Source organism: Rhipicephalus microplus, chromosome 7 (genome assembly GCF_043290135.1).
Source record: "Rhipicephalus microplus isolate Deutch F79 chromosome 7, USDA_Rmic, whole genome shotgun sequence".
Taxonomy (NCBI): Eukaryota; Metazoa; Arthropoda; class Arachnida; order Ixodida; family Ixodidae; genus Rhipicephalus; species Rhipicephalus microplus.
The window spans coordinates 27,345,334-27,359,443 of NC_134706.1; the positions used below are offsets into that span (position 1 = coordinate 27,345,334).

Sequence of the window (14,110 nt, forward strand, 5' to 3'; positions counted from 1 at the left end):
CTGAACAAGAGGTGAAATGAGCCAGCCATCTCCTTTGCGCGGGACGCAAAACCTACTGTAGATTGTTTCTCAAGCAGAAAGGAAACCCATTTTGCATCGGGCAAAGGAGCATGAGAAAAGGGGGGGGTGGGGTGCTGAGTTGCTCAATCAGCTATTGCAAAGTTTGATAATAAGAATGCAGCCGTCGTCCTGCGGGTTGTCTCTGTAGACATCAGGGAACGGCTCGTGCGCGTGCTGTCCTTTTACCACTTTCCTATCTGAAACAGCTGTATTCTTTCACACCGGCATTTTATATAGTTACACAAGATTGGATCCAAATGAGTTAGGCTGCTAGCCTCACTTCATATAGCATTACAATTAGTTGCTGTCGCATTCGTTGCTTCACTGTTGTGATGAAACTATGATTTTTTTTTTTTTTTTCGTTCGTGCCCGCACTCATCTGGCTTTTGTCATTAACCTATTGACTTCCACGCTCTCCATGGCTGTTACCACCTGGTAGTATTCCGCCAGAACATTTTTGTTCCCACCGGTGGCATGGGTTGGTGCGCTTAAACCACAATAAAATCCACAACAAATGTTATATTATAACAAACTTTGTTTTATTCATTTAACAATGCCTGACTGCATCAGGTGCTTTAGTATGATTTTCGTCTGTGAAAAAAGTTTGAAGCACACGGGCATGTGGAAAGCAACTTCACATTTTTCAGACTCCCGTCGGCTCTCAAATTTTTCGCCTTGTGCTTTACAAACTTGATGGAATCTGCTTCACTTTGTTTGCGAGGACAATCTGAGGAAAATGAGCCCATTTGGCAACTTGTAGGAGCATAGGGGAGGCAGTGACAGGCGGGTCTCTCCCCTGTTTCTTCCGCAAAGCCATGCTTTGAAAAAGCCGGGATTTTGCACCCATCGCTGCTAAAAAAAAAAAAATGTCACACTTACAAACAGCTAAAGAACATGGACAACTATGTACATCTAGCGAATAATGTACCAAGCAAAAACGAAATGAAAATACTGTGCTGCCATTTATGAAACAATGCCGAAAATAAACGTTTTGTAGGTGACTGGCGATTCGTCTGTCGAAGCACTTTTGGCCTCACTCACCCCGCCGGCGGATCGCCGGCCACGGAAGCCAATGGGTTAAAGGGGTACTGACACAAAATTTCTCGGGGCGAGATAGCATCTGAGATCGATTCTTGTGAACATGCCTATGTCATCGGCAAAATTTCATGAATGTGGCTTGGAAAGTATTTTGTACGAATTTTAACGTTCGCCTGCACCTCATGCATTGACACCCTTCAAAGTGACTCAAAGGTGACCTTCCTACTCGTCGAACATCGCCACACTGCAGCCTGTACTAATTATGATGACGTTATAGTACTTGCCATTCCTCTTTCGATGCGCTTGCACCAGCAGACTACTTTTCAGCATCTGCTCGCAAGTTTGTGGCTGTAGTGCGCACGTTGAAACTTTTGTGTTGGGCGACTCTGCTTGCCCGTTTCTTGTTTGGAGCAAATTCTTGACACGGATATTGCGAAAGTGCATCACAGTTCTGTGTGCTGGCGTGGTTGAGCATTGCACACACTAGGTGGTCATAGTTTCATGCGTCAACTTGTCGTTTTCCGAGCGCTCTCTAAACGAAGCCGAGACTGGTTGCTAATGAGGTGCCTGTAATTAATTATCTGTTGGACACAACTATGTACGGTGTGCAGTGTTATGACTAACAGGCCCCCAGTTAGACATTGCAGCAAAAAACTGCGATATGATAATTTTTTTCGTCTGCATCCCTTTAATAATTTTATCGATTGCTGCATGGACAGAAAAACGTCCACCCATCTTTTGTTTCGTGAAGGGCGCATAAAGATTGGAAGCGGAGGGATGACTGTGTGGCTGCGAAAAGAAATGCTCACAGGGTGTCATCACACACCGTTTACAAAAAGATCAGCACATGGCTCATAGCTTTGTACGTGTCGCACTCTTTGCATTAAAGCCACAAACCACAGCAAAGTGACCGTGAAAGTCACTTTGCTCGATGCAGTGCCGAGTTTCCAGAAGGAGAGTGAGCTGTCATTGTGTTTTTATCACATTTCAGTTTGTTGTTATTGCATTCGTTGCTTTGCCCTTGTAGCGAAACTGTGCCTATTGTGTTCTGCTCTTTCATGGAGCGTCTTCTTCTTCCTGCCACCCCTTGCAGGCCTCCTGGTTCCGCTCATTACGGCAGAATCCGGTGACAAGTACGGAAAGTCGTCCGGCAACGCGGTGTGGCTGGACCCACGCAAGACGTCGCCGTACGACTTCTACCAGGTGCAGGGAGCTTCAGATTGTAGAGTTCGATGAGTAGTAAATTTTAGGCTAGCCGTGAATATGAGGTGAATAACAATCTCATCAAATAATTTCATGTCATGTAGACCTCGTGCAAAATTACTGCCATCTGTCGGCCGTCGTGCGCGTTTGGCCATGTTAGAGGCTCAGCGTGGCGCAGTACGCACATTACGCGTGTGTTTACGCATAATTTTTGCGTAAGGTGTATCGACGTGAGGCGTGTATTGCCTGATAATCGCAATGTCGATGTATTGCTGCGTCCCTTGCTGCATACAGAGAGGAACTTGAAATGTAGAAGAAAAAAAGGTAACTCATAAACTTTGCCCCTTGTTATTTTTTCAAGCTGATGACGTTTCCAGCATGTGCTCCGGGTACTGCTCCCAAAACATGCGTTTGCATTCTCCTTTATAAGCAAGAAGACGTGCAAGCGCATTTATACTCATTTTTCTTCAAATTTCTGCACGCCTAAGCAAGATAGTTTTTGCAATGTCTTTATTAGCAGCCATTTAACAAGTGAAGGCAACTTGTACGCTTCACACAGTAGCCACATTCAAGCAACGAGCCTTATCGCAGCTAATTGCACGCGCTATGTTTTATCTTTCACACAATTACGTAAGTCGAGGTATTGGAGCCCAAACCCAGCTGTAATGAACTTGCATGGCCTCTCACCTGGTGCAAATATTGCAATCCAATGCAAGCATTTTGCGTTAATCAATCAGTAGCTATCGTGTCTGCAAAAAGGAACTGTGCATGAGGCATTGTTCTTTTGTTATTTTAAAGAGAACCTGCAACGCCATTCCAAATAATCGTTGAAGGACTTCATCAAAAGAGTTTATTGTTTCACGAATCGACTGCCACAAAAGTTTTTAGGATCCGTTATGTACGCTTTGAAGTGCTTTCTCTGTCTCCTTTCATACCTACGAGTGCGCTGAAAGCAATGCACACCGAAGGGTGACAAGGGGGCAGAAAACTTTGCCCGTTTGTTAGCACACGTCGCGAGCTTGAGCCCTTTCTTTTTACATTCTCAGGAGCCTTTACTACCAATATGCCGAGGTTTGTGACAACACTGAACAAAGTGTTCCAGGGCCCTTTTAATTTTTATTGTCGATGCTGTGTGAAACTGCTGTGTGAAGCTTGGTTGTTGTTCTGCCCTTCAACTTGTCTTACACCCTCCTCTCCCTTACCAGAGTAGCATGCCGAAGGCAATTCACGCACTGACTAAAATTGTTTAAAATCTCTGTCCTGTGATAAAAACCTTTATGCTAATGTACTTGGTTTGCTGAGTACTCTGCATTGGTACTTATGACACCATTATGGTAATGAAACCTTAGCAGCCTCTTGAAGCATTTGACTTATCATTAATTGTTTCTCAGCACGTGTTAGCTGTGGATGCTGCGCGAACTGTGCTTTCTTAACCTTTTTTTTTTTTCCCTTTCTCCGCCAGTTCTTCCTGCGCTTGAAAGACGCTGAGGCGGTGCAGCTTCTGAAGCTTTTTCTCTTCGCCGATATGCGGCAGCTGGACTCCCTCATTGAAGTACAGATGGTAAGCGTTAGTATTACATCTTGTTAAATGAGGTCGCTTCCAACATTTTATCTCCAAAGTGGGAGACATTTGCTGTAACTAAGTCTCCACGGAGAGTTGTTTGTTAGACCACAGCCGTTAAGCAGTTGCGTCATTGTTAGTGCAGCTTTATGTTCACTGCCTTCTTTCTGATGTCATATCTTTTGAATTGAACTTTGGAGTTGAATGTATTTTGCAAGAGGGTTTGCATGATGGGAGCGAGGACACATCATGCACTGGGCAGCTTTGCAGCAAGCAAATAAAACAGACACGGCTGCTTGTATGCTGTGCGCATAAGCAGCTGTGGTTCAAGGAAACTATATTATAGTATATGGAGAGACATTTTATGTAGGCTTGACAAAAAAGGTCAATGAATGAATATGAATTTCTCAGACGAATATATTTACAATCATACAAATATATGGTGACATCCTGTAAAGGCAGAACAGGTAAATAAAGGTTATATTCTTTTTTTGCACCTGACTTAGCAGTCTCGACAAAAAAAAAAACTGCAGCATTTGATCACCGTTGGTAGTTCTGCGAGTGTTAACGTTCCAGTGTTTGGGAGGACACATCAATTAGAACAATGGAACGTGTCATTGCTGATGTATTCAAGTAACACGGACCAACTGCACAGATGTCAGCTCTTCTGCCAGAGAGGGCATCCATGCAACGCTCTTAAACTGACATCAAATAAAAGTTGGAAATCCCTGCTACTCGAAGGGGCTGTAGAATCGTTCGAGCCCTTTCCAAGTAATTTTTGTGTATATTGCGAGATGCGGGACAGTCCGATAAAAAGTCTTGTGTCATCTCGTGGTGCCTGCTGTTTTGAAATGTGTAGGTAATAACGGATCTTTCATGCCATTACTTATTGTGGTAATATTTATTTGTTACAAACACTAAAGTTATGAAAAAAAAAGGGAAATGCGGGAAAAAAAACGTCCCAACTATAACACCAAACATTCGAACTCGGTAATACATTGTGCAGTTTCACTTAATGACGATTTGACGAGCGTTGGCACAGGGTAGCTATACAAAACTGCTGTTGTATGTGCCATCTGTATGTTCCATTGTTAGTGGCTAGTATGGGGTTTATTTAGGATCATACATTTGAGAAGATGACCAGCAGTGCTGCCGACACAACAAATACAGAAGTGGCAAATAAATATGAACGTCTACAAGAAGTGCTTTCCTGTTCATTGCTGTAACTATCGATAACCTACTATTAATGGCCTGCCTACTTTGTTACGATCTATACTCTATACTCTGCATATATTTTAGTTTATGGTCCATCTTCGTTTCATTGTCGTGCCTTTGGTTGTGAAATTTAATGCAGAGAACACCCGAGAAAAGAGTGGCTCAGAAGCGCCTTGCCGAAGATCTCACGCTACTTGTTCACGGGGGTGAGTGCATTTACTACAAATTTTCGTGTAATCCCGGTCACAAGTTTTTGATAATGTCACGATGTCGTGCCACATTCTAACATGAGCAATAATGCAATACATTTGCGTACTGTGTGTCAAGCACACAATTTATAAATCCCGATTGGATCAAAATAGTTCATAATTCCCGCACTACGCAGTGCCTTGAAATTAAATTACGGCATTTGCATGTAACAAAATACCCAAATACAACTTTCTTTCAGTTATTAAATTTCGTTGTGCCCATTATTGTTTGAATGCACGTCACAGTTCTACTAAAGAGCGGGCAGTGCTCTGTCACTCTCCTTGCGGTGTGTTTATGTAGAAAAAACAAAACTCATCGCTGGTAGGCAATGCCGGAAATTGGCATCTTGACAGGGGTAAAATGTAAAACGCCAGGATTGTGTAAAGTGCGGAGCACTTCAGTGGTTCGGGCTGTTGTGCGCTGTCGTATGGTGTTGTTACTTGGCTCAACGCTGGCAAAACCGCATAAAAAATTTCAAAAAAAAAAAAGAAGCAAGCGACAAATTGAAAGAGAGAAAGAAAGGGGAAGATAGGAAGAAAGAAATAGGAGTAAACAGAAAAGACAGAGAAACACTGGAAAAGAGAAAAATAAAAACAAAAAGCTGTCCAGCTCTACGCTTCCTTTGAGCTTGGCACTGCTAGTTCAAAACTGCCTTAATTTTTTATTATAACTTTTTTTTACATTTTTTATAAACTGCCTTTTCGTAGGAGTAGGTATAGGAGACGAGGAAAATGTCTCCAAAGGGCTTTGCTGCGGTGAACTCGCTTGTACTTTGTAGCTTGTGCAGTCATTGCTCGTTACCGTCCAGGCTAGCTGGAGATTATGACGAGGATGTAACACTAGTACTCCTTTCGTTTCTTTGCGCAGGGTAAACACTCGCGGTACGTCGACTCACACTTGAACTCAAATTCGTTCGGAATCTTTCCTTGCGGAACAGGGCGACAGCTTTCCTTTCAGCGCGCAGTGAATCGCGCTGACTAAAGAGGGATCGGGGCATCTCATTGCGTAATTTTTACCACGATCATTTGTGATTGCTTTTCAAAAACGTTCTGGTGAGAAGTCTCTGTTTGCGTCGTATTTTATCATCTATGGAACCGGAAACTAAGGCAGCTTGGTCTTAGTGGAAGTTCAAATGCATGTGAGCATAAACGAAGCTGTTTTATGCGTCACTACTGATGAAACCAAGAGGCAGTTACGCCAGGAAAACCACAGGGGACATTATTGTGTTTTTTTTTATAGTTCAAATATTTTTACTTTGAATTGAAAGAAAACGAAGTGCACCGAAATCGGCCTTTTAATTGGTGGGATATGAGCTTGCGTATTTTTCCGTATTTTGAAAGTTGGCGCCGTGTTGATTTCGTCAGTCGTGTCAAACAGAGAAACGAGCCTTTCGAACGATTCCCCGTCTTTCGTACTGTGTATATCACTGTGCTCTTGTGCACAGCAACCTTATTTATTAATATCAATGTAAATTCGGCAGCTCAAGAAATGCAAAACAATGGTGGCTTTGTTTGCGCACTTTAATAATTGTCTTATCGCCGGCTGTTCCTGCCAGGCAATAATAGTAAGAAATGCAGCACATTTTCGAAGATTGCTGTATCTCTTGCGAGACAACAGCCGTCAATGCGGGACAGTCCTGCAAGTCGCTGGACAGGTGGTCACTCTGTTGCTCAATGAGCAGAAAAGAAACAGTGTTAGCATTGGAGCAGATGGGGGGGGGGGGGGGGGGGGGCTGTGTACCATCATTATGCAGATTGGTTTCAGAGAAATGCTAAAGATGTGACCCCGGTCTGTCTCTTTGCACAGAGAAGGGTTTAGGGCTGGCGAAACGTGCCAGTGCGGTGCTCTTTGGCGGAGACGCTGCAGCCGAAACACTGCAGCACCTGAAGGAGGAGGAGCTGCACCTGATTTTCGGGGACGCGGGTTTCGCGACGCTCTCGTCCGAGGCAGGATTGACCATTCTGGACATGGCGATGAAGGCCCGCCTCTTCCCAACTATCAGTGAGTGCTGTGGTAGCTTCTTTCTCTTTACAGTGCGACGACAGTGGACCCTTTGAGTGCGAGACATGAGTTACCGGAAGTAAGCGCTTAATCTTGATTAAAATACAGCCAAACCTCAGTATGCCGAAATATTTTATATGCTTAAACTTTATTGCATGTAACGAACTCACATATGAAAGAAAGTAAGTATGTTAGGTCTGAAAACTCGTTATACGTAAACATATTCTCACAACGCTGCATCTCTGAAAAGACGTATTTTTCATTTACTTCATTCTGACTGGCCATTGGTTATGTATGTGTTCACTGTATCAAGTTTTGAATATATGGCAAGTTATTTGGAATATTAATCAATATAATGAAGCATACGTAAGAAGAAGAAGTCATTTCACAACTGTGGTGGTGTGGCACGCACACATTTTTAAAAATACCAGATATATTCGTGTGGCATACAACTTCTCTACAACAATGTTTGACTGTTTGGAAATATACATACCTTTAGAATAAGGTTGATCTTGAACAAAGATTGCTGTGCAATTACCGACGTACTTACTTGACAGGATACATTAGACATGACGTCAGAGAAGCCAAGATGGCGCGCATCAACAGCTACTGTGTACATATGACTGTGTATCTATCTTTTTTCTTTTTCTTCTTTTTTGAAAAAAAAAAAACAATTTGTGAACATCAGGCTAGTTACATTTGGAAATAAAAATCGACGACTCAGATGCAGGCTGGGTGCTGCAGTTTGATCTCAGCATCATTGTAGACATTAAAGGAACCCTGAAACGTTTTTTTTAGCTTTGTCAGCATTTATGCTAGAGCATGATCAAATCATTTGCACCACAAATTTAGGCTGCTACCGACAATTGTATCGTACCCTCCTTCACACCTCTGCCTGGTCTCCTCAACTCATGAGACACGCTGGCATTGTTGGAGATCGCAGAGCTCTCACGATTCGACGATTTGAGCTTTTACCAGTCGAGAACTCCAAGATGGCACGCCGACAGGCCCCCATCGTACGTTTCCTCACGCAATGATCATCAGTTTAAAGTGGGCGTTCCTAGCGCCCGCACGAATTTATATTTTGAATCATTCATCCCGAAAACTGCAAATGAGTGGAACCACCTTCCCGCCCCTATCGCTGCTATCACTGACCTCACTTTGTTTAAAAACGCCCTCTCTAACCATTTCGCGTAAATTCGCCACTTATAAGTCACGCTGTGTTTTCTCTTGTTAGTTTTTTGTGTGCGCGTGTCACTCAAAGACGCAACCATGTTGAACATTGTTGTTACAACCACTCTGCCTCTTCTTCACATCACGCAGTCTTTCTTTTCTTTTATGGTTTTCAGATCGCCATTGTGCACACATAATTTTGATTTGCTGTATTTCCTGATTTTTTTTTTTTGTATGATGTATACCCGCTCCTCTCTGTAATGCTTCGGCCTTGAGAGTAAATAAATGAAATGAAATGAAATGAAATACGCAGTTTGGGAGGCCATCACATAGTCCGCCTGGCAGCACGCACGTTGTATGGCGACAGAGACGAAGACCGCAGAGTGGTTCATATCTGCTCCGGCGGGTGCGGCCACCCTGTCGGCCAGTCTTACTTGTGCACATTCTGCAGCTCATGACAGCCAATCAGATCAGCCGCCTTGGTGACGTCAAATGGCCAGAGCATTTCGCTCTGTGAATGGGCGGTCGAAAACGTGTTTGGCCGAGTCCCAGCAGTCTCCGAATCTCCTCTAGTTAGTTTTCGAAAACTCTATGCCTTTAGGTTCTATCTAACTCAAGTCGACTGTAGTCACGACACCAAGACAACACCATTCTTTAGCATTCCGTGCAATTAAGGGGACTTGGGTGCCCCGGTAACGCTTTAAGCATTTTACACAGTTGCTTTACAGCATGCATGCGATGTACCCTTAAGCATAGAAGTCCTTTGTGCATTTGGCACACCATTCCTTCTTGTTTCATGCAGACGACGCCGTTCGTATCATCACAGCCGGAGGGCTGTACATCAACCAGTGTCGCGTGAGCACGCCGGATCACGTGATTGTTCCCGGTGTGCATGTGTTGCCCAGCAACTACACTCTAGCAAGAGTCGGTGAGTGTGCAGCTTGAATGTTTAAGACTGTAGCGTACACGTATCCCGAAGGAGTACGGACACTTGCGTGGGTTCAGTCTTAGCGAGCCGCAGGGCATGCGTTAACCATCACCGTGGCAAGAACACAGTACTGCTCAAGGTGGCAACACCAAAAACGCAGTACGGAGCCCATTGCAACAGGGGCGGTGGGAAAACAAACGGGCTTATCCACACCCCGGGCGAGAAGTACTACACAGGGGTGCCGCGAGCATGTCTCCGTGGTAAAAGGGATTCACAGCGACATCGGGACAAAGACTTGGTTGCTCGAGCGAGCGCAAAGCTTCTGAGAAGTATGGTTCAGCGTAGTATGGTCACGCACTAGGACTGCGCCGCTCTTCGGCCTAGCGTTCGGAAGGGGGCCACATAAGGTAAGCGTTCGCCGTGGGCGCAAGGTGCTGTTGGCTAAGTCCAAACGAGCCCCAAACAAAGGGAGCCAACGAACAGAAAAGAAAAGCGTCCTTATCCTCATGTTGTCACCGCAGAGGTCTCTCTCACTCCCGACGCCCGCACGCAAAACATCCTGAGAGACTCCGCGCGTGGTGCCACAGTCGACATCTGCTAGCAGGTGAGAGGGTTAAAACGACACTCCCCGCTCTCTCAGCGCGGCACACCGCGGAGGAGGGGAGTCTTGTTGAGACATGAGAACGCAAAAAGGGGCGGCAAAGCCCGCGCAAAGGCGGCGGGCTAGCCTCAATTCCCACAACACAGAAACATGCCCAGAATCAATAGAACTGAATGGATAGATTGATTTTGCTCAAGCTTTTTCCAGTGTACGAGAAATGCAGTTATTGTGTTTAAATTTCAATATACGCATTTATTAAATGATAGAACAGTTCTCTGTAAACCTTCACTAGAGTAGGATAAATATGGACACCCCTCGTAAGAATTTTTCACGACTATCACATACTTTGTATGCACTTCATAATTACTTTTCTGCATTCTAGACTTCATTCGAAACATTATGAACTAACAACAGTAAAAAATTATGGAAGTTTAGTGATTGCGCCCCGCTGCGGTAGTCTAGTGGCTAAGGTACTCGGCTGCTGATCCGCAGGTCGCGGGATCAAATCCCGGCTGCGGCGGCTGCATTTCCGAAGGAGGCAGAAATGTTGTAGGCCCGTGTGCTCAGATTTGGGTGCACGTTGAAGAACCCCAGGTGGTCGAAATTTCCGGAGCCCTCCACTACGGCGTCTCTCATAATCATATGGTGGTTTTGGGACGTTTGTTAAACCCCACTTATCAATAAATTGTGTATTTGTGTGTGTGAGTGTGTTTTCAATGCTATGGCACCATGTGGAACTCTACTCCAGTAAGCGGCTCAATACGAAATGCTGTGGCCAAACACGGTTGAACAAAACTTGCTGAGTGAAGGCAACTACTGTCGCAGAAAATATGCCGTGATGGCGTCCCGTGCATTGGCACCTCTGCCTAGCGAGAAATGTTGTAGGCCCGTGTGCTCAGATTTGGGTGCACGTTAAAGAACCCCAGGTGGTCGAAATTTCCGGAGCCCTCCACTACGGCGTCTCTCATAATCATATGGTGGTTTTGGGACGTTTGTTAAACCCCACTTATCAATAAATTGTGTATTTGTGTGTGTGAGTGTGTTTTCAATGCTATGGCACCATGTGGAACTCTACTCCAGTAAGCGGCTCAATACGAAATGCTGTGGCCAAACACGGTTGAACAAAACTTGCTGAGTGAAGGCAACTACTGTCGCAGAAAATATGCCGTGATGGCGTCCCGTGCATTGGCACCTCTGCCTAGCGAGAAATGTTGTAGGCCCGTGTGCTCAGATTTGGGTGCACGTTAAAGAACCCCAGGTGGTCGAAATTTCCGGAGCCCTCCACTACGGCGTCTCTCATAATCATATGGTGGTTTTGGGACGTTAAACCCTACATATCAATCAATCAAGTTTAGTGATTGAAAGAGGCGGGCAAAAGGCTTAAGGTTTTCACTTTGCCATGTTGCATGGCTAAAGGTGCGAAACTTGTGAGAAAACCAATTATTTATTTGAAATCAGCATACAAAGTTTTATAAACAGCTCAAGTTTTATCGCTATAGGTTGAATATTTAAAAAAAATTTACTTCGAGTAGCGTCTCTCCTCAAATGTTGCTGCTCTGTGTGCGTTTTTCTTTTTTTTGCAGGCAAGAAGAACTACTACCTCATCAAATGGCTCGTTTGACAGACGAGGCAGCTATCATAGGCAACCTAAAATGCAGCGCCGGTGCTCAGCGGTGCCTGCCAACTGCACCCCGAGTTGCAAGAGGCTCGAGGGATGTCAAGACTTTTGGGGAGGAAGCAACGAAAGTGAGCAGGCCAGTGATGTCGTGTCACTACGTGTCAAGCACAAACTTTGCAAAACGAGCTGTTCAGTCACACTGTACAACTTTTCTCCTTCGTTAGGAGCGCACCATTATTTGGAAACTTCGAGCTGAGTCTGAAAAGGTACTGCGTTTGGCTTAGTATTCGAATTGAATAGCCATTATTTGTAATTGTAAATACTGCTCGAACAGTTCACGCATATTTTCATAACAATTTTTGCGGTTTTACCTCTTGAAACCACGATATGATTATGAGAGATACCGTAACGAAGAACTCTGGAAATTTTTACTACCTGGGGCACTTAATGTGCACTGATTGTATTAAATGGCTGTGTACATGGCTTGCAGCATTTCACCTTTGTTGAAATGTGGCCGCTACAGCCACGATTCAATCCTGTAGCCTTTGGGTCAGCTTGCGAATATTTAAAGTACGAGCTGCATCAAAGTTATACACAGGAAATAATGCGGAACTATAATAACTTTCATCATGTGGCCATTTAATGCTCAAAAACAGTCGAGCTTACAAAGCACAGCAACGCTACTTTGCTTGGAGAGTGCAACTTTCGCGGCTGTGCGGTGATTATTCACATTCATTGCCAACTTCTGTGTGAGTGAGAAATCAGCTTATGTGTTCCTAGCATTCTTTTAGCACTATTATTGCTAAAATTATGAATACAAACTGGAATACAAATGTAATTTTATCATAGTTTCATTTTTCAATTGCGAGGAACAGCCCCTGTACATCCGAAAGCTATTTGTCATGTGTTCTATTAGGTTCTGGCACTGCTCAATTTTTAGTACTAGTACCGTATTTACTCGATTCTACCGCGCCCTCGATTGTAACGCGCACCCGACTTCCACCGCGAAAAAAAAAAAAAAAAAAAAAACGTAAGACATCGATTGCAACGCGCACCCATTTTTTTTTTTGCTGGCCCGCACGATCACACCACTCGAAAAAACAATTCCTTTCGGGATTGTCTTCCATTTAAATATGAGGTACGGGCGAAGCTTGTGCCCATCTGACGTGTAACAGAGCATTGCCGTCACTGTAGTTTTACCGTGGACCGATGTCAGCACGCGAACTTGCTTCGCCCCCTTCTTCTCGACAGTTGTGGTGCCAGGCATGTCGAAGTAAAGAGGCGTCTGATTGGCATTCCAGATTTGCCCAAGCAGGTAGCCGTTGTTGCGCCGCAAGTTTAGGACGAACCTCTGAAAACTGTAAAGCTTTTCATCGTACTTCTCCGCAAAAGTTTTCGCATATGCATGTTCCCCTTCGGAGGGAAGAGCCTTTCCTCTTCATATAGTTAATTAGCCAGCACCTGCTCGCTTTAAACAGGCTCCGCATTAGACTTTTTTCTAAGACTAATTGCATAGCCCGCACTTGGAGCAGTTCTGTCGTCACGGGCCGCTGTGCCACTCGCTCCTCAAGCACATACTCGCGGAGCAGCTCTTCAATTTGCGGAAACCGACCCTGCTGTGGTTCACTGAAGCCTTTGCGTGAAGCTTTGCTGTCGACAATCTTCTGCTTTTGTTTCCGCCGGTCCCGCACGCACGTTTCGAGAAGGACCGCGATGCGGCCCGATTTCCGTCCGTTTCTGCACACGCGATGACTTTTCTTTTAAAAGCGGCATCATGGAGCACTCGAGTTTTTGGAGTCGGCCCTTCCACGTCGTCGATGCTAATGCACTACTATATGACGAACTCCTCAGCACACGTATGAAGTGCCGCACATAGTAAACACATAGGCAGAAATAGCCGACGCACGTAGGGGGCGGCCATTTTGGATTTGCGATGGCAATAGATTGACCGTAATTTTTTTGTTCGTACTCGATTCTAACGCGCATGCGATTTATCAACTCGCTTAACCGGAAAAAAGGTGCGCGTTAGATTCGAGTAATTACGGTATTCGATTTCGTCTCGAAACATCATTTTTTACATGCAACTATTTTTTGCTTATTAGGTGAAGTTTAATTTGCCTTTTTTGAATGAGGTGGCCTGCCTCCTAATTGTGGTTTTGGCATGAGTTTATTAGTTATTAGTTTTCTAATGGGATGTGTTTGCATTGTACGCGGCCATCTTTTGAAATGCTGTCGTGCTGCGAGCTGCACAAAGTTATTCGGAAGAATATAGCATTATTGTAGAATAAATCAGTAAATAATAAAAAAATATATCCTACTTATAGTGTCTGATTGGCATAGGCAATATTTTATAGAAGCAGCTGGGATTTTTTTTTCTGTTAGTATATACATGTTAATTATGGAACCACACACACACAATAAAAAGCTAGCGCAGTTTAAACGCCTGTGAAACAAGCATGATGT

General features: G+C 44.3%; 1 protein-coding gene across 2 annotated transcripts in view; it reads left to right on the forward strand.

Moving 5' to 3' along the window:
* Positions 1–13,964, forward strand: part of TyrRS-m (Tyrosine--tRNA ligase, mitochondrial) — a 31,825-nt gene extending 17,861 nt beyond the window's left edge. The window contains exons 8-13 of one of the 2 annotated variants that reach the window (XM_075868877.1): positions 2,192–2,301; positions 3,764–3,862; positions 5,217–5,283; positions 7,133–7,327; positions 9,303–9,428; positions 11,613–13,964. In XM_075868877.1, coding sequence (XP_075724992.1) covers positions 2,192–2,301; positions 3,764–3,862; positions 5,217–5,283; positions 7,133–7,327; positions 9,303–9,428; positions 11,613–11,650 — 635 coding nt within the window. In that variant the 3' untranslated portion in view covers positions 11,651–13,964. The other variant, XM_075868876.1, reaches the window with a different exon arrangement.
* Positions 13,965–14,110: the final 146 nt, after the last annotated feature.